Genomic DNA, 21,367 nt, shown 5'->3' with positions numbered 1-21,367 from the left:
TTGAAGAGGTCCCTTATGTAGGCGGAAATTGCCCACCTCCTCCAGATCAGGGTCCTAGAACCCGTGCCCTGGGAACAGGAAAGACAGGGATTCTATTCCATACTGTTCTTAGTTCCCAAGAACTCTGGGGGGTGGAGGGCCATCTTGGATCTGAAACGCCTAAATCAACATCTGGCATACAAAAGGTTCAAGATGCAGTCACTCCACTTCATTCTGGACTGCGTCAGGTGGGGAGATCTTCTCACATCAATAGATCTAAAGGAGGCCTACCTGCATGTACCAATCCATCAGCACACAGATGGTTCCTGAGGTTCTTCTACGACAGGAGGCACTACCAGTACCGGGCTCTGCTGTTCGGCCTCTCGTCTGCGCCCAGGACCTTCACAAAGATCCTAGCAGTGGTGGCAGCCCATCTCAGGAACCACCCGATTCGTCTAGAATACTACCTGGATGACATCATCATTCCACAAGCCAGAATCAAGCCAGGTGAGATGTCCAGCTGACCATTCGCACGTTGCGTCTGCATGGCTTCTTGGTGAATTTGGAGAAAAGCCAGTTGGAGCCAACCACGCACATCCAACATCTAGGCGCGATCATAGACTCTCTCACCTGTCAGGTATTTCTCTCTCCAGACCGCCTGCAGAACCTCAGGCGCAGAGTGCAGCAGTGTCGGAGATCCAGGTCAGTGCCGATCGTCACACTATCACATGACAGCGGGATCATGATCTCTTGGTTGAAGGTGGTTCCCTGGGCGCGTCTCCATGCCAGGGAGCTACAATGGTTTCTCCTGCCGATGCAGAGGGCCAAGACCAGCAACTCGTCGAGACGAGTGAGGGTCCCCCCCAAGGTCCTCCGGTCTCTTGCCTGGTGGAAGATGGCGGCGGTTGAGAAGGGGTGCCTCTTCAAGGAACCCGAGCAGATTGTGGTGACTTCAGATGCCTGCCTTCTCGGGTAGGGGGGCTCACTGTCAGGGCCAACTCACACAAGGACTGTGGACCCAGAGGGAGGCCTCCCAGAGCATAAACTGGTTGGAGCTGAATGCTGCCCGCCTCGCCCTAAGGCGATTCTCAAGCCTGGTTGTGGGGCACCATGTACTGTTGCTGACAGACAACATGGCCACGAAGGCACACATAAACAGGCAGGGCGGCACCACTTCATAAAGCTCATGGCAGAGACAGAATCTCTGGGCAGGTAGCAGAATGCCACCTGCATCCATCAAAGCAGACCACATCTCGGTCTCAGGAGGCGGATTGGTTGAGCCGGCAGCAGATCGACCATCTGAATGGCAACTGCATCTGGACCTGTTCCAACAGATTGTGAGGAGATTCGGCCAACCGCAAGTAGACCTTTTTGCCACACATGCCAACACACATCTGCCATGGTTCCTTTCCTGATACCGTTCTCAGTGGGAGGAGGAGACAGATGCATTGAGGTTTAAATGACCCCCAGGACTATTGTACACATTCCCTCCTCTACCTCTCATTCTGCACATGGTGTCCAAGCTACTTGCAGAAGATGCGGAGATCCTCCTGGTCTCCTCCCATTGGCCCAGGAGGTCCTGGTATGCAGATCTAGTAGGTCTCAGTGCAGAGACCGTGGAGGATTCCTCAGGAATAGATATCCCTCTGCCAGGGGGCAGTTCGCCATCCGGATCCTCAGTGGCTGCAACTAGCTGTCTGGCACGAGGGGGAGCTCCTGAGGAAGCAGAAGATCTCAGACAAGGTCATTCAAACTATCCAGGCGTCCAGGAGGCCTTCGACCACCAGGATATACGAGGTGACCTGGGTTGCATTTTCTTCCTGGTGCCAGAAACAGGACATAAGGGATGTGTCTGTTTCGGTTCCCCAGTTGCTGAACTTTCTGCAGGAGGGTTTGGACAGGGGATTGGCCCCCAGCACCCTCCGGTGTCAGGTCGCGGCCCTGTCTACCATCCTCATCAAAGGGTCCTCCCGTCCCTTGAGCCAACACGCACAGGGCAAGAGTTTCCTGAAGGGAGCGACGAACATCAGTCCCGTGCGGTTCACCGGTACGCATCCTGGGACCTGCCACTGGTTCTTCGAGCCTTGACGGTGGTGCCGTTCGAGCCGCTTCGACAAGCAAGTCTTCACCATCTGACTCTCAAGATGGCATTTCTCGTGGCCATCACGTCTGCACGACGGGTGTCCGAGTTAGCGTCTCTCTCCGTCAGGTCAGATCTATGCATCAAACTTGCTTATGAACATCAGGGCAGGTGAGCTCCTAGGCAGGTGATTGCGCATTTGACAAGGAGCGCTGCCTCTTCTGCGGCTTGGGTGACCCAGGCATCTATTCTCGACATTTGCAGAGCGGCCACGTGGGCTTCTCCCACTGCATTTATCAGGAACTATAAAATTGACGCCTTTGCCTCAGCCGAAGCCTCTTTGGGGCGAAGAATTCTACAGAAGGTCACAAAGGCTTTGGAGATTCAGGTCTCTCCCCACCCAGGGACACTATAGTTTGGGCATGTCCCACGCTTGGACTCTCCAAGCAGCACACTAGAGAAAGACCGTTGGCTTACCTGAACAGTCGTTCTCAGTGTGCTGCGAGGAGAGTCCACTCCCACCCCGGGTCCTCGCGGATGCGAGGGAAATGACTGGATGTGACTGTTGAACGGGCTTCCTGCTCGGTGGTTCTTTGTTTTTTAAACTGAATAATGGAGGCAAAGGGAGGCGTGGCCAAGAGAAAAAACTCAGTCCTAGGGCAGATAGACTGTGTTAACCCACGCTTGGACTCTCCTCGCAGCGCCCTGAGAACGACCGTTCAGGTAAGCCAACGGTCTTTTATATTACAGTTCATAACAGTAGCAAAATTACAGTTTTGAAGTAACAACAAAAATAATTTTATGGTTGGGGTTACCACAACATGAGGAAATGTATTAAAGGGTTGCGGCATTGGGAAGATTGAAAACCATTATATTAACACAAGATGAATTAATTTGCGGTTTTTAAAAAGTTACTGAAATATGTCTTATAACACATCTATTGGTTAAATATTTTTGTAAAATACTTTTGTCCTTAATTTTTTATAAGTGCAAGAAAATTCACATATGAGAACATCATTGATTATATTGGAACTTGGTTCTATACATTAGTTTGATTGTAAATTAAGGCAAATAAACACCTCCCTTCTAGTGCTAGAAATTCCCATCACTTTTATTATTGCAATTTTGTTCAATTCTATTTTATCTTTATTCTTAAGGAACTAAAAGAAGCTCAAGATGCTGCTGCAAAATTAAAAGAAACTGGAGCTCAGCCATTAGCAAAGGTAAGTTAGTCTATTGACTCTGAATGTATTTTATTTTATTGTAATGGTAGTCCTCAACTTATGACCACAAGTGTGATCAAAATTTTCATTGTAGGTAACTGCAGCTGTAAGTCAATAATGGATCCAATGTTACAACAATTTTTAGACTGATTGTTAAGCAAATCACCTGGTCGTTGAGTCATGTTGTTGTTAACCAAATTCAATTTCAATGGGTGGTTTTTTACCAGAAATCGGTAAAAAAAAGATCATAAATCATGACCACATAATTTTAGGACACTATTGTTAAGTAGAAGCCAGTCGTCAAGTACCCAAATTGTGATCACAGGACTATGGGAGTGGAACATTGATTGTAAGTGCAAGGACAGGTTGTAAGCTCTTTTTTTCTGAGGCCATTATGACTTTAAGCAAATGGTTATAAGTCAAGGACCAATTTCCATATATAACATTTTATTTTGCTGTTTTTGAATTAAACACATTTCAGCTCCTTAGTCAGATTTAATGGAACATATGAGTGATTTAAAGGGACACAGTGGCTCGATGGCTAAAAGGCTAAGCTTGTCGATCAGAAATGTTGGCAGTTCGGTGGATCAAATCCCTAGCACCGCCTAATGGAGTGAGCTCCCGTTACTTGTCTCAGCTTCTGCCAACCAAGCAGTTTGAAAGCATGTAAAAATGCAAGTAGAAAAATAGGAACCACCTTTGGTGGGAAGGAACAGCATTCCGTGCGCCTTCGGCATTTAGTCATGCCGGCCACATGACCACAGAGACATCCTCGGACAGCGCTGGCTCTTCAGTTTTGAAACAGATATTAGCACCTACCCCTAAAGTCACGAACGATTAACACATATGTACGAGGGGAACCTTTACCTTTTCTGAGTGATTTGCATAGTTTACCTGAAGGCACCCTTATACAATATTCTGTGCTAAAAATAGATGAAGGATCTTACCAAAGGAGGCCAAAAGTTTTGTCTAGCCCAGTCCTGTTTCCAGCTGTGGCCAGTCAAACATTTCCACTGATAAGACATGAAACTAACAGACTGCCTTTGTTTGCTATTCACAAGTCTGATTTAAGAACATTAAAGTGCATTTAGCTAATAGCTACATGCAAATTTTTTTAGAAATAATTGCACAAGGATACATAAATATTAATATATAAATATATATTCTTACATGAAGATATACATTAGATGTAAATAATAAACTAATGCTACCTACATAGCGGAGGAAAACAATGGGATTAAAGAAATCACATGCTTTATAATTTGTTTAAAAATAACTATAGAAAAAAAATCTGAAAGCGGAACATGGAAGCTGTTCGCTGAGGATCGAACATGATGATTGAAATCGATGGAAATGAAGTTTCACAAAACTCATTTTGCTCCATATTTGTTTTCAATAGATTCTCAAAAAATTATGAATAAATTTAGAAATTCAGATTAGATGGTTTAACACCTGAAACTCTAGCAAGACTTCATAAAACACTTTGTGCAATGGTCATATCTTAAGCAAGTTTTAAAAACCAAATATTTGCAACTATTCACTTTATTACAAAATCATCTTTGTGGTTTTTTAACATTTTTTCATTCCGCATGTTCCAATGTATGGATGAGTCAGTTGGTGCTTTAAGTAATAAAGGATTGTTTTTGTATTCCTTCCTAAAGATATTCTTAATATCGAGTTTGATAAAACTGTGTTTGACTAAAGGCTACTGTTATCCTACATCTTTCTCAAACTTCAAATAAAGGCACACAGCAAGCAAGCACTCAGAAGTTAATGTCTAAATCCATGTATAACTCACCTGTTCCTTTGATGCTGCATTGGCTGCAAGAGGAATTTGCTTTCCTTTATTAATCAAAGCTATATTTGTAAAAGTGTGACATGTAGTGGGAAAGTCACACATGCTGAGATTAGCTGGACTGGAAAGCAGTCCCCAAAAGAAAGGAGAGAAATATGATCAGTTAATTATAATGTGGTAAATAGTTTTGAAATATCTCTGATTTGTTTTCAGATAAAAGAAGTAATGTGTTATCAAGACGTTTGTGTTTGCTACTTTTAAGAGGGTAACTCAGTAACTAATATATTAGTGTCAATATTCCGTTAAACATGCATTTCTAGTAAATCATTTTGTAGCATCAACTGCTTAGACTCACAGCTCTGGGATGCAAAAATCCAAACAGCCAATAAATGGCACAAAAAGCATACAGAAAACTAACTCTTTGCTGCCTTCTATTAACTGTCCTGATTTTTACAGTACAGCTTTTTATGTGAGAAGGTTAGTAAACAGAATTATCTGGTTACTTTGGGCTGTTATTCAGAGGCATACTGGAAACTGTACAATGAAGTTCATGAAGCAGCATAAGAGAAAATAGAATATAATTGTAGTTAAACATATGTATGCTTTGTTCAATATTTGTCTTCTAACATAGATTTAGCGAAGTAGCTGGAATTATGGGTAGATACAGTAGTGGGCACCTGTCAGGATTTCAAAAGGTTCCTTACATCTTATATTTGTATATATCTGAGCCATATTTGTACAAGAAAAAATATTTTGTATTAAAAATAAAAACCAAAGTAAGTTTAATACATTTTAATCAGCACAAGTTCTTGAGTTGCCTGATCCTTGTATATGTATAATTACAATTGTGTAATATATTTGTTTAGCTGTTGAACAGTGCAGGTCAATCAGGAAACACAGTTGTTGTTCTTCACAAAGGGAAACTATTTTATTAATTGATTTATTATGTGCAATCAAATTGGTGTTGACTCTCAATGACTAGATAGCTAGACCTCAATGGATGATTTGTCCTCAAACTAGGCCTTTCAGATCTTCCAATAGTGCACTCATTGCTGCTGCAATCAAATCCACCCAGCTTGATGCTGGTCATCCCCTTCTTTTTCCTACTACGTATATTTTCCACCTTTGTTCATTTATATGTATCCCACCTTTATTATTTTTATTTAAAAAACTCAAGGTGGCAAACATATCCAACCCACATTCTTCTTCCCATTTTCCCCACAGCAACAATCCTATGAGGTGGGCTGAGAGAGAGTGACTGGCCCAAGGTCACCCAGCCGGCTTTCATGGCTAAAACGAGTCCTGAACATGGTCTCCTGCTTTTCTAGGTCTGATGCTTAGCCATTATGCCAAACTACCTCTCCCTATAGACTTCTCAGGAGAACTCAATTATACCCAAAGTATGATCCTTGAGCCTGGTTATTTGGACTTTAAATGAAAACTCCAGACTGATTTGTTCTATATTTGTTTATTTCTTGGCTATCCATCTCTTCTCAGGGGTTTCTCCAACATCAAAGTTCAAAAGCATCAATATCCTATTTCTACAAAGTCCAACTTTTCTCCACATAGAATTATAGAGAAAACCACTGACTATTCAGTTTTGATCTCTGCAAGTATAATCACATTGTGACATCTAAATATATTGTCTTTATTGCTATCCCACCAAGTGCTACTCTGTGACATATATTGGAATTTTGCTGTTGACAGTCAACACTGAAAGGCAAAATTTTACATTTATTCAAGAAAAACCAAAATCACAGGTATAGAACAGATGGTGCCTGGCTCAAAGCAATAATTTTGAGAGGGATCTAGGGGTCCTAGTGGACAAGTATGAGATAGGAGTGTGCTGCAGCTGCCAAAAAAGTCAATGCAATCCTAGGCTTCATTAACAGAAGGATAATATCAAGACCACATGAAGTGTTACTACCACTTTATATTGCACTGGTGAGATATCACACTTGGAATACTGCATCCAGCTTTGGTCAGTACAAAGACTCCAGTGCACAGAAGAGCAATAAAAATGATTAGAGGACTGGTGGCTAAACCATATAATGAAGAGTTACAGGAACTGAGAATTTCAAGTCTAATGAAAGAAGGAGTAGGAATGAGATGATAGTATAACCAAAAATCAGACCAGGACTCAAAAAGATATTTAAAGACCACTGATCCCCCAGACAAGCACAATCCAGAGCGCACTGAAGGTGTAACCAATTTTGTTGTATACATGATGTACAATGACAATAAAGGCTATACTATGTCTCCTTGAATGGGACGAAATGTTGGCAACCAAATCGCCAAGCTCGGAGCTCAAATCAACAACTTCACTATCAACCCAAACTACTAATATACAAAGACATTTCATACAACAATATATTGGTTTTTCATCTTGAAGTTTTAAAACCACACTAATTTTCCAGTTCAGCTTCCTTCCTATATATTCATCATATAGGTTGGGGGGGGAAATTAAGAGAGAATATATAGCCTTGTCTCGTTGTTTGCCAACCTGGAACAGTCTATTTTGCCATATTGTGAAAGGCAGGAATCCAGGCTGCAATTTCCTGTCTAGTCTTTAGGTTTCACACAAGGAAATATGATATTCTGGGATTGCCATTTTCTTAAGCACTTTCTACAGGTTGACATAGTTGATGCAGTTGAAGTATTTTCTATAATCAATGAAAAACATGCAAGCTTCTTTTTAGTGTTCTTTGGCTTTCTCAATTAACCAGCACAGATCAGCTATAATGTTTCTTGTTCCCTGAACAAGAAGCAAATATGAACATTTGGCATCTTTCTCTTGATATGTAGCTCTCTAACATACATAATCCTAAAAATTATTTTGCTAACATGAAAATTACAATTCAATCTAATTGATTGAATACGCTGTAGTTTTCCTTTCTTGATATTGGTACATAGACTTACCTTTTCCATTTTGTTGGCCACTGTATTCTCCAAATTTCCTGTATAATTTTGTTAGAATCTTTCTGGGTCTTTTTCTGTTGCTTCCATATTTGTGTAGATTTTTCCATCAATTTTGTAAACTTCCAACTTGGTAATGACCGGAATGCTGATTCAACAACACCTTCTAGTACTGGAGGCTCATATGATTAGCAAGTATTATTTTAAAGTTACCTTGAATGCTGCTATCTCTACTGTACATAATTTTAGTCCTCAATTTACAACTATTCATTTCATGACCAAAATCACAACAGCACTGAAAGAAGTGGTTTATGACTATTTTTTCAAAATTTACAACAGTTGCAACATGGCATGGTCACATAATTAATATTCGGAAGCGTGGCAACTCACATTTTTTTCAATGGCTCCACTGTCTTGGAGTCATAAGATCACCTTTTGCAACCTTCTGACAAGCAAAGTTAATGGGAGAAGACAGGATCACTTAATAACCATGTGATTCACTTAACAACTGCAATGACTTGCTTAACTACTGTGGCAAGAAAGGTTGCAGAATGCGGCAAAACTTACTTAACCACTGCTTTCTTTTAAATGGAAAAGTTGGGCTCAATTGTGGTCATAAGTCAAGGACTTCCTTTATATTCCATCCATCTTTATTTCATATTCTTTGAACCACTTACTGTCCTATTCTTTGGCAGCAATCACAATATAATACAGGCAATCCATCATTTCTATTTGCTAAGAATGCCTCTCAGATTTCCTAGGATACAAAAGCATTTTTATAGAGCCATTTTTAAGAGCCGTGGTAGCACAGTGGTTAGAATGCCATACTGCAGGCTATTTCTGCTGACTGCAGGCTGCCTGCAATTTGGCAGTTGAAATCTCACCAGGCTCAGGGTTAATTCAGCCTTCCATCCTTCTGAGGTCAATAAAATTAGGACCCAAATTGTTGGGAGCAATATGCTGACTCTGTGAAACTGTTTAGAGAGGGCTGTAAAGTCCTGATTCAGCTGATTCTAAGGTTAGCACCTCATTTAATTGCATTTAACTTCCTAATTGTTTATATATTTTAAAACTATCACACAGCCCTGATTGGCACCAGATGAGATACCTTGCAGGTATACTGGGAATCAAAGATACCAGCGAAGAAACTTAGAGTAATTTCTTTAGAAACCGAGAATGCTTTCTTTAACAAACCTTGGTTTTAAATATTCAACTTAGGATCTGTAGAAGACCATTGCTCTGATCTGAAGTTAATATATACACATGTCTGAAAGTAATATATAACAGCAATAAAATTCTGTTGACATATATAATAGTTTAAGGCAGAAATAACTAACTTTTCCCCCTCTAAAGGGCCATATTCATTTCTATTGTTGCTTTGTTTTCCAAAGCCTGCAGTTAGCATCCTGTGTATAAAGTTCATCTTATTTCAAATGTGTTTCGTCTACAACAGGAGGATATCATAGGCACCTAACAAATCAGATTTGTCCTGTGGAGTGAAAATTAAAAATAGGGTTTTTGCCCATTGTGTTCATCCTCCCACATTAGTTTCCTTATCTTACTTGCCTTTTTCATCCTAGCTGTGCATTAGCTTTTTATTGCTGTTTTTAAATCTTTTTTGTTACTTTGACAATGCTGTGACTAGACTAGACAGCTCCATTATCTTATAAATTGCCATTCAGCCTTTCAAATCTTGTTATTATTGTGTTTTATTCATTTCTAATATTTATAAACCATAAGAAGCAGGAATCTGTGAAACAGCCATCAAAGGATGAACAAAGGTGAGAGCAGGGGAGTTTCCCTCAGGAGAATATTTGAGGTGCTAGACAAGATCCACTCCCCAACACACACACAACTAGCCAAACTTTGAAATGAGATTTATATCAGGGCTTAATGCCTGAGAGTTATTTTACAAAAGATCATTCATGTCTTAAATTGAAGGATTATTAATTGTATTTTATAGAAAGGCTCAGATCTGGAAGGAACAGTGAAAAAGGGCCGAAAAAAAGACACCAAAGGGAAAACTGTCAAAGAGACAGCCAGTAAAGAGGCAGCTCTTAAACCAAAAACCACCAAAGACACAACCACCAAAGAAGCAGGCACCAAAGAAGCAGCCGCCAAAGAAGCAGCCACCAAAGAAGCAGCCACCAAAGGAGATGGGACAAGTGAAATTTGTGATGAGGTATTAAGCTATTTTTCTAAGCTAAGACAATCCTGATCCCCAAATCACATCTTCATTCTCAGCTGCAGCATTGTCCTCATAATTTTTCTCAAAGACCTTTGTAACCATAGGGCAAAATGAAGAGGGAGTAAGGAATTTTCTGTTTTTCCTTGGGGTTATCCTGACAGGTGGCACGTTCCACACTACATTCCACTAGCATTCCTCATTAGGTGTTCAAATTGAGAAATTACTCTAGAGCAGGGGTCTCCAACCTTGGCAACTTCCTCAGCCAGCTAGGGAATTCTGGGAGTTGAAGTCTGCCAGGCTTAAAGTTGCCAAGGCTGGAGATCCCTGCTCTAGAGAAGATGCATCTTTTCTCTGGACGAAAAACCTAAAAGTGAGATTAGGGTAAGATTTATTGGTTTTGTAAGGATGTATTAATCAGTTTAATAAGCCACAACATGCAGAAGCTCTGTAATCATGTTTGTTTGTTCGTTTCATTTATGGGCCATCCATCTTATCTCATGCTCTGTCTTTTCAATAACTATTCCCTCTTTGTCACAGTTTTCAGTTAATCACAATTTCTCATTATGTCAACTCCCCAACTGCTTTTCAGTACGAAAATAAGCCAGAAATAGAAATTGTTTTAGACAGGTGTGGTAACTGTAATGTCCTGCTTGGACATAACTGAAGTTTTGTTGTATAATTACTGCGAACAAAGGAAGAAATTGGCAGAATAACAATGGAGAATATATTTAACTCAGTCGATATGCTAAGCCCTCTTTCTCTCTCTTCAAACTGGGCCAGCAAATGAACAAAAATATAAACTCTTTTAGTTAGAATTCAATTACTGGCCACTGTACCTATGGGTGGAGCAGCTAATGACCTGGTGACCTCTACAATTCTAACAAGACCAGTTAGCATTCCAGAGACTCTGGAAGTTGGAAGCAATGTTCCCCACTAGGGAAGCAGGACCTAATAACAAAATCAGCATTACATCTCTGAGGCGTAAGTCCCATCTACGGTGGTTCTCCTCTTACCTCTCGGACAGGTCGCAGTCGGTGTTGGTCGGAGGGCAGAGATCGACCCCTAGGCCCCTGAATTACGGGGTGCCGCAGGGTTCAGTCCTGTCCCCCCTCCTGTTTAATATCTACATGAAGCCGCTGGGTGAGATCATTCAACAGCACGGGATAAAATACCATCAGTATGCAGACGATACACAGTTGTATCTGTCCGCCCTGTCCCAACTCAGTGAAGCGGTTGACGTGATGTGCCAGTGCCGCGAGGCTGTTAGGGTCTGGATGGGGGTTAACAAGCTTGTACTCAATCCGGATAAGACCGAGTGGCTGGTGTGTTTCCCTCCTACTAATTGGCCAAGTTTTCCATCTCTCAGGCTGGGGGGTCAAAAAGTACGCCCCTCAGACAGGGTTCACAATTTGGAAGTCCTCCTGGACTCACAGCTGACTTTCGAACACCACTTGTCGGCTGTGACCAGGGGGGCATTTGCCCAGGTTCGCCTGGTGCACCAGTTGCGTCCCTACCTGAACCGGGAGGCCCTCACAACAGTCACTCGTGCCCTTGTGACCTCTAGACTGGACTACTGCAACGTGCTCTACATGGGGCAGCCCTTGAAGAGCATTCGGAGACTTCAGCTTGTCCAGAATGCAGCCACGCGAGCGATCGTGGGTGCACCTCGGTTCACCCACGTAACACCTATCCTCCGCGAGCTGCACTGGCTGCCTATTGATCTTAGGATATGCTTCAAGGCGCTAGTCGTCACTTATAAAGCCCTTCATGGTATTGGACCTGGATATTTGAGAGACCACCTGCTGCCAATTACCTCCAATAGACCGATCAGATCCCACAGATTAGACCTCCGAATTCCATCCGCCGGGCAATGCTGACTGGCGACTACCCGGAGGAGAGCCTTCTCTGTGGCTGCTCCGACCCTCTGGAAAGAACTCCCCATGGAGATTCGAACCCTCACTACCCTCCAGGCCTTCCGCAAAGCCCTTAAAACCTGGCTGTTCCGACAGGCCTGGGGCTAAAGAGCTTTTGCCCCCCCCCCTCGAATGGTATGGTTGTTGTGTGCTTTTAAATTATGTATTGTTCTGTTCGTCTTTTTTTTATCCCTTATCTGTACCCCCTTCCCTGACTTGGATTGTGAGCCGCCCTGAGTCCCCTTCGGGGAAAAGGGCGGCATATAAATGCAATAAATTCAATTTAATTCAATTCAAATCTTTTTTGTCAATGAGACTGCAGATAGTTAGGAGAGGGCAGTTTTGATGAAGATAGTAAGATCTGGTAGATGCCCTTAGTTATTGCCATTTGTAGACAGTAGACATCATACTCCTGATCTTCACAAATCACTACCTTTTTCAATAGCATTCGAACTAATCTGTTTTTACATGACATCTTTTTTTATCTAGAATTAAAAATACTTTTAGATTTTTAAACAAGATGTAGGTTTTTGAATAAACCTGCTGTACATACTGTAAGTACATACTGTTTTCTAAAGCTTTTGTATAACCCATAGCCTTCTCAGCTGCTGTGTATTTTTGGTTAATAATTACATTCAGTAGTTTTAATGTGGTGTATGGTAGGTAGGTTTTTTACTACAGGTAGTCCTCGACTTATGACCAGTATTAAGCCCCAAATTTCTGTTTTGGAGAGACATTTGTTAAGTGAATTTTGCCTCATTTTATGACTTTTCTTGACATGGATGGTAAGTGAATCTGACTTCCCCATTGGTTTTGCTTGTCAGAAGATCAAAAGAGGTAATCACAGGACCTCAGGACACTGCAACCATCATAAATATGAATCTGAATTTTGATCATGTGACCATGGGGATGCTGCCAATGGTCGTAAGTGTGAAAAATGATTATAAGGCACTTTTTTCAACGCTGTTGTAACTTCAAACACTAAATGAACTGATGTAAATCGAGGACTACATGTAATGGCTCCAATTCTAAGGGAATTTGGCCATGGAGATAAATTTTTTAGATAGATTAGGTAGGTAGGTAGGTAGGTAGGTAGGTAGGTAGGTAGGTAGGTAGGTAGGTAGGAGGTAGGTAGGTAGGTAGGTAGGTAGCGATAGATAGATAGATAGATAGATAGATAGATAGATAGATAGATAGATAGATAGATTGATTGATAGAAGATAATCTTAAATGAATAAATATTTCTCTCTGCTCAACTGTTACAACTGTGTTCAGCATCTTCCATACATCCATAATTAATGCATGGTTCATATGTGTGTGTGTCTGTGTCTATGTGCATGTGCTGCAAATTATATTTCAAAAGGGAATGGCGGCTGAGAGAAAAGCATTATATAATGAAATAAAAAGGCTTAAGAAAGCTGAAGAGGAAGCAAGATTGCAAGCACTAAAGTAAGTGCACAAGAATGTATGTATAAGACAATCATGCCATATTTACGTGGCAATACGGGCGGAGAAATCTGCGCATTTTGCTGCCCTTATTGAATCCACTGAATCGCGCCCAGCCGCCTTGTTTAGAATAACCCGCTCCCTCTTGAAAGGGAGGGACACGGATGACCCTTTACAAGGTAGAGCTGAGAAATTTGTTCAGTTTCTAACGGATAAAGTTGCTCGGATTCGGACAGACCTGGACTCCAATTGCACGGTACCAGCCGAGGTACCGGGGGAAGGTCTTGAGCAGAGCTTATGGAGCGAGTTTCAACTTGTCGCTCCTGAGGAAGTGGACAAGGCCATGGGAGCGGTGAGTGCCTCCAGTTGTATACTGGACCCGTGCCCCTCCTGGCTGGTTTCGACCAGCAGGGAGGTAACACGCGGCTGGATCCAGATGATAGTTAACACCTCTCTCTGGGAGGGATCCTTTCCGCTCCTCTTAAAGGATGCGGTGGTGAGACCCCTCCTGAAGAAACCTTCTCTGGATCCAGCCATTTTGAGCAACTATCATCCAGTCTCCAACCTGCCCTTTGTAGGGAAGGTTGTTGAGAAAGTGATGGCCTTTCAACTCCGGCAGTCCTTGGATGAAACTGATTATCTGAATTCCTTTCAGTCAGGATTCAGGCCTGGCTACAGCACGGAAACTGCTTTGGTCGTGCTAATTGATGATCTCTGGAGAGCCAGGGATAGGGGTCATTCCTCTATCCTAGTGCTCCTTGACCTCTCAGCGGCCTTCGATACCATCGACCATGGTATCCTTCTGCGACGGTTGCAGGAGGTGGGAGTGGGAGGCACTCTTCGGTGGTTCTCCTCTTACTTCTCGGACAGGTCGCAGTCAGTGTTGGTCGGAGGACAGAGGTCGACCCCTAGGCCCCTCAACTATGGGGTACCACAGGGTTCGGTCCTGTCCCCCCTCCTATTTAACATCTACATGAAGCCACTGGGTGAGATCATGCGCCGGCACGGGATTAAATATCACCAATATGCGGATGATACACAGTTGTATCTGTCCACCCCGTGCCAACTCAGTGAAGCGGTAGAAGTGATGTGCCAGTGCCTGGAGGCTGTTAGGGTCTGGATGGGAACGAACAAGCTTGCACTCAATCCCGATAAGACTGAGTGGCTATTGATGCTCCCTCCCAAAGATAGTCCAGCTATTCCATCACTCAGCCTGGGGGGTGAAATTATACGCCCCTCAGAGAGGATTCGCAATTTGGGAGTCCTCCTGGACCCACAGCTGACTTTAGAACATCATTTGTCGGCTGTGACCAGGGGGGCCTTTGCCCAGGTTCGCCTGGTGCACCAATTGCGACCCTACCTGGACCGAGAGGCCCTTCGGATAGTCACTCACACACTCGTGACCTCAAGTCTGGACTACTGTAACGCGCTCTACATGGGGCTGCCCTTGAAGAGAGTTCGAAGACTTCAGCTTGTCCAGAATGCAGCCGCGCGAGCGATTGTGGGTGCACCTCGGTACACCCACATCACACCTATCCTCCGTGAGCTGCATTGGCTGCCCATTGGTCTCCGGACACGCTTCAAGGTGCTAGTCGTTACTTTTAAAGCCCTTCATGGTATCGGACCTGGGTATTTGAGAGACCGCCTGCTGCCAATTACCTCCCTAAGACCGATTAGATCCCACAGACTAGGTCTCCTCCGAATTCCATCTGCCGGCCAATGTCGGCTGGCAACTCCCTGGGGGAGGGCCTTCTCTGTGGCTGCTCCGGCCCTCTGGAACAATCTCCCCATCGAGATCCGGACTCTTACCACCCTTCCGGCTTTTCGCAAAGCTACTAAGACCTGGTTGTTCTGGCAGGCCTGGGGCTGTTGAATCTTCGAGCCCCATCCGAGGTATGAATGTTGCCGTATTTTTAAATTGTTTGTCTTTTTACTTTTATTTTGTACCCCCCTTCCCCTCAGATTGTTAGCCGCTCTGAGTCTCTCGGGAATAGGGCAGCATACAAATTAAATAAACCTTTAAATAAAATTTATAAATATTCCTCCTTCTTTTTTCAGACTTCAGAAGGAATTCAGTGAGTTGAATCAATGTTGGGAATTAAAGTTTGATATTCTAAAGAGAAGGTATTATGTTACTAATAATATCTATTTGATTGTATTTGATTGTATTAACACATCATACCACAAATACACATATCTTGTGTGGTTGCTTTGTTGTATACTTTGTTGAACCCATCATTGTGGCCTATTTCACCCATAATCCTAAGTACAGCACTCAAACATAGTAATGACAAAACTTCTTTGGACATTTTAAAGTGTTGGTAAAATACATTCGCAACTAGAATTAGTCCAGAATCCTATAAGCAAATTATGTAACTCTTTTTGTGCATCACCTAAATGACAGTTAAAATTAGTAGGCTGAGAAAAGATTTCAAAATGCATTTTATTCTTCATTGAAATACTGAAGAAAGAAAACTAAAAGAAATTTGCTGGAGAGGAAAAATAGAAGTCAGAGAAACTTTGAGGAATTGTGTGTTGGCAGTGAAGTCTGAAAAGCTCATCTTTTTTTCATTTGCTGAATAGTGGATAATTACAAGGACTGTATCTTGTGAGCTGCTGTTTGTCTAGGTCAAGGGTGCTAAGCTCAAGACCTAGGGGGTTGGATTCAGCCCGCGGGGTGCTTACATCTGGCCTGCAGGGCCGCCCTAGAAACAGCAGGGGACTGGCCCGCCATGCCTCTGCCAGCAAAAACAGAGCTGGCAGAGAGTTGCAGGAAACCATTTCACCTAAAAACGGAGCTCAGGAGCCCATTTTCGCTGGCAGAGCTCTCGGGCCACACAGGCGTCTCCAACATGAGTGACATCAAGCTGGCCATGTCCACCTTGGTGACGCTCTCCCTCCAAGGTCAAACACAACCCTGATGTGACCATCAATGAAATTGAGTTTGACACCCCTGGTCTAGGTGGATGATTCTTTATTGAGTAAGCAAAGGCTGAAAAGCAATATCAGGCAGCCTCGTTCCAAGGAAAAGTGAAATGAATGAGCAATCAGGAATTGACATGAGGATTTTGGTGGTTGGGGAATATACTTGCAAATTTCCCCTCTGTTAGGTGTTTGTACAACACATGAATAGATGCAACCATAATAACGGATGTTAATGAAACATATGCAAGCAAACAACCAAGCTCAGAGAAGCACCAAGAACTCCATAGTCAAAATATGCAAGTCTCAGAAGCGAGGCGTGGGAGGAGTCACATGTGGGTATTATCACAGCCCATTTGCCTGGAGACTGAGGTATTTTGAGGCCACTCCCTCTACTACTCCTTGTGACTCCCCAGATTAACCTCAGTCTTCGACCCAGAAGAAGTAGTTTTTGACTCTCCATTGGTTTCAAGGTTCTTTTGGTTACTTTAAATTTGTCTGTAGCCTTTTTCGCACTTGTGATTTCTTCCACCTTTCTTCCCTGCGTCTCTGTGTTGTTGAAGCCTTTTTCTTTGCACAAGCCAAGCTTGCTGCATTACTGGGGAGCCCCCAAGCCGCTGGCCAGTTAAAGGGGAGGCTCCAGGCCGCACGCCATAGGGCGCTGTCCACGCGACCCCTGGTTCCATCAGAAGGGGTCGCGGAGTGCTCAGGAGGCTTCTGAGGGAGCAGCTCGGTTGAAGCCGGCTTGCAATCGGACCACGTGGTCGGAGGTCACCATCTTGGGATGCACGTGGAGGGGCACGAAGATCAGCGCACTTGTCTGCAGCCGCTGCAAGCACCCAGGAACACCACCAGGGAGGATCCTTCGGGCCTGTGCTCTGCCAGTAATCCGGGGAGGACCCCTTTGTTTCGGCGATGGGCCGGCCTCTTTGGGTCGCAGATTGGCAGTGTGGTTGTGGATTGCGCTGGTCTGAAGGAGCTCCGGACTGCAACGCAGAAGCCCAGGCCGGTTGGCAGCGTGAATGAAAGTGGGAAGGCAACAACCATGAGTAAAGCGATGGCAGATGCAACGAGGAGTGCGGGGTGGTGGCTGCCCCTAGATCACCAGGTGATTCAGGTCCGGGCAAGGGGACTTCCCAAGGAACTACCCCTGTAACAAGGGGGAGGTCGGCCTCAAGAAAGGCCATCTCTAAATCTACTAGAAGGAGGGAGCCCAACAAGGGTGGCATCAGCAGGGTGGTTGGTAGAAGGATAAGGGAGGAAATCAGCCCTTCCCCATCCAGGTCACGATCTCCTCTCAGGCCTTTACCCTTGCCAGAGGTCCAACTGTGTTCTCCTGGTTCCCCATGTGGCTCTGCGAAGGGGGCTACTCCCCTATCCCCCCCTCTGTCTCCTGCCCAGTCCTCAGGACACCGAGGAGACCCCTTTGGCTTCAGGGTATCTGTTTCCTCCAGGCCACGCTTGGCTCCTCAATTGGCAGAGCCCCTAGCTTTTCGCCAGGTTATCCAGAGCTTTCTGAAGGGTTTCAAGATGTGATTGCCCGTGCCATTGCTCAGAGCATCACATCGGGCATGCAACATCAATTTCAAGCCTCTAGATGAAAATCTTCTCATGGTACCCTATGAGGTCATCCAGACCAACCCCAATCTTCTGCAGCTAGAGAGCGCAGATTGGATTCCCCTTCCACGGCTAGTGAGGGGTCAGGATTGGAAGAGGAGGGGCAGAAGGATGTGGCCTTCTCTGAGGACGAAGATTCCCAAGTTCCAGAGCCCCTGCTATTGCTGACTTGTTTCCTCCCGCCTCATTTGGTTCCCTGCTTTGCAAGGCCAGGGCTATTGCAGATCTGGACAGCACTCCAGCCCCTTCTCAAACAGCTATTGCCTCCACCTCCAGTTGTGGGACCAAGAAGGGGCCCTTTTATAAGCCACACGTGGAAAAGGAAGAGATTCCTACCCCTGAGTTATTCATGGAGGTACTCAAATCTCAGTGGGCTAGGCCAGTGTTTTTCAACCTTTTTTGTGCAAAGGCACACTTTTTTCATGAAAAAAATCACGAGGCACACCACCATTAGAAAATGTTAAAAAAATTTAACTCTGTGCCTATATTGACTATATATAAAGTAATTCTCTTGAATAGGAATCAAATAAACAAAAAGAACGAGGCAAGCCACGTTTATTTGCCTCTAAATAAAACTGCTAAAACTACAACTGTGCTTATAATCTTACTTCAATTTTCCTTCCACCCTGACACACACACACCGAATCTACTTGCAATAGGACAACATGGGAATGTTTCCACAAGACATTTATACATGGTTAACCATGGTTTATTGAATTCATCCACTAATTTCTATTGGTTCTCATATAGATTGGGCTTACACAACACTTCTAGCTCTAGCATGGAAAAACTGTTGGCTAATGTGGAATTATGGCAGACCCCTCCTCCCGCCCCAAAAGACGAGGCAAGCCACGTTGAAGCAAACAGCCTCCGCCACAATTTTTTTAAAAAAAAAACCAATGTCAGTTGTAGGAAAGGGGAAGAATGGCTGGAGGGGGAAGGGATTTTATGAATTACCTCTCTCTCTCTCTCACACACACACACACACACATTCTCCCACGCACAGAGCGGGAAAGGCGAGCAGCGACGCCGGGCTGCTTCCTCCTCCGCCGCCACCGCCTTCACTACCCAGCATACAAAAGCGAGGGCCGGCCGGCGGGGGCTGCTTTCGCCGCGGCTGTCAGTCCCGGCGAAGGCCGCGCGTTGCTTAGCCTTAGCCGCCGGACCCACTCCTAGCCCTTCTGGAGAGCGCAACGTGCACATTCCCTCTCTCTCAATTTCTCTTGGCTTGCAGCTGCAGCTGCTCTCAGGCAGGGTCAGCCCAGAGCCTGCAATGACAAGCCCCACCCTTGCGCGGCTCCCTCTTCCTCGGGCTCGTCGTCCCCTGGAGAAAATAGGATCGCGCACGTGTGCAACGGCCACAGGGCTTGCCCTAGCTCTGGTTCGGGTGAAAGGGACGGCGGCGGCGGGAGATTAAGCGAATTCGCCCCGAAGGCTCCCAAGACAACAGAGGCCGAGTTCAGAAAGCGCATTTTAAAAACGATTTTTTGGGGGAGGGGGGGCGAGTGTTTTTCCCACGGCACACCTCACACTGTGCCGCAGCACACTAGTGTGCCGCGGCACAGTGGTTGAAAAACACTGGGCTAAGCCAGGCACTTTCCCCACTCCAGGCAGTAATGATCGCAGGTTTTACAATCTTAACACAACCTTTGCCCAAGCACTGCAGGTTCCAGATATAGATGTCCCAGTGGCTGGGCTGGCCTCCGCCTCCGCGGTGGTAACTGGTGATATTTCCAATTGTCTGAAGGCAGAAGATAAAAAGGCGGAGCTGGTTCTGCGCAAGACCTTTTAGGCTGTATCGTGGGCGATCAGGGTGGCTGCTGCTGTTTCGTTTTTCAACAGGTCCACTCTGCTTTGGCTGGAACAGCTTAACAATCAAACCTCCACTTCAGACGTGAGACTATTGCAAGATATCAAGAAGTTGATGGTGGCTACCCAGTTTTCAGTTGACGCTACACTGGATGTGGTCAAGTATTCTTCCAGGGATCTTTCTTCTTCGGTGGCTTCCAGGCGCCTCCTCTGGCTGCATAATTGGCAAGCAGAGTCGCAGGCAAAGTGGCATTTGGCAGGGGTGGAGTACACAGGAGACAAGCTGTTCGGAGCCTCCCTTGACCCTATTCTTATCGAGGACAAGAACAAGCGCAAGATCTTCCCTTCCACGACCAAGCGCTCTGACCAATGCCCTGCACCCTACCCCAGGAGGTCCTCCTATCGACCCCCTGAGCAGGACTTCCAACAGCCGAGGTATTCTGCTCCCAGATACCCCAGACAGGGGGATAGGAATTTCTCTAGGGACAGGGACAGGTACCAACAACCCAGTAAGCGTCCCTTTCGAGAGCGGGTGGCTGTCCCTTCCACAGGAACAGGTGATTCGGGATCGGATTTCCTGATCAGCCTTTCCTTGTTTGCGGATCACTGGAATCGCATCACCACTGATGCATGGGTTCTTCAGTTGGTTGAGTTTGGTTTGCAGTTAGAGTTTCGTTCCCATCCCCCGACTAGGTTCTGTCTTTTCTCTTCCTCCAAGAATCCTGCTAAGCATTCCCTGATGCGCAAGGCCATTCGGCATTTACTAGACATCAGGTCAGTAGAGTTGGTCCCGAAAGAGGAGAAGGGTTTAGGGTTTTATTCCAATCTGTTCGTAGTTCCTAAAAGTTCAGGGGGGTGGAGGACAATTTTAGACCTCAAGTTGTTGAACTCCAGACTGGTCTACCGGAAATTTAAGATGGCTTCCCTCAAGTCCATCTTAGAAGGTATCAGACAGGGTGACTTCTTAGCATCCATTGATCTCACAGAAGTGTACCTCTCTATCATGATTGCATCGAACCACCGTAAATTCCTTAGGTTTGCATATGGAGGGGTGCATTACCAATACTTTGGGTTGGCGTCTGCCCCCACGACCTTCACCAAGGTGTTAGCTGTAGCTGCAAGTCATCTCCAGTCCTTTCTAGTCCGGTTACATTGCTATTTAGATAACGTTCTCGTGCTGGCCACTACCGCAGACCAAGCTTAGAGGGACCTGGCCCTATTGCCACCCTCCAGACCCTAGGGTTCTCGATCAATCTCGAGAAGAGTCATCTCACCCCTACCACTAAGCTCCAAAATTTAGGAACCATCATTGATTCAGTGCCTTGTGAGGTGTTTTTGTCACAGGAGCATAGGGACAATATCTTGGAGTTGATCCGGGAGATCCGCAAGACACGTTCTGTTCCCGTAGTCCTTCTCTCCAGGCTCCTGGGAAAGTTTATCTCCTGCATTGGGATAGTGCTTTGGGCTCGCCTCCACATC

At 44.7% G+C, this 21,367-nt stretch overlaps 1 protein-coding gene across 4 annotated transcripts in view; it reads left to right on the top strand.

The window, feature by feature from the left end:
* Positions 1–21,367, top strand: part of CZH10orf67 (chromosome Z C10orf67 homolog) — a 78,840-nt gene that overhangs the window by 45,817 nt on the left and 11,656 nt on the right. For all 4 annotated transcript variants that reach the window (XM_032235011.1, XM_032235010.1, XM_032235012.1 and 1 more), the window contains 4 exons: positions 3,217–3,282; positions 9,957–10,175; positions 13,458–13,543; positions 15,599–15,664. In XM_032235011.1, the coding sequence (XP_032090902.1) occupies positions 3,217–3,282; positions 9,957–10,175; positions 13,458–13,543; positions 15,599–15,664 (437 nt within the window). The remainder of the gene's footprint in view (positions 1–3,216; positions 3,283–9,956; positions 10,176–13,457; positions 13,544–15,598; positions 15,665–21,367) is intronic.

This window comes from Thamnophis elegans, chromosome Z (assembly GCF_009769535.1).
Source record: "Thamnophis elegans isolate rThaEle1 chromosome Z, rThaEle1.pri, whole genome shotgun sequence".
Taxonomy (NCBI): domain Eukaryota; kingdom Metazoa; phylum Chordata; class Lepidosauria; order Squamata; family Colubridae; genus Thamnophis; species Thamnophis elegans.
This window is presented reverse-complemented; position numbering and strand designations above follow the sequence as displayed.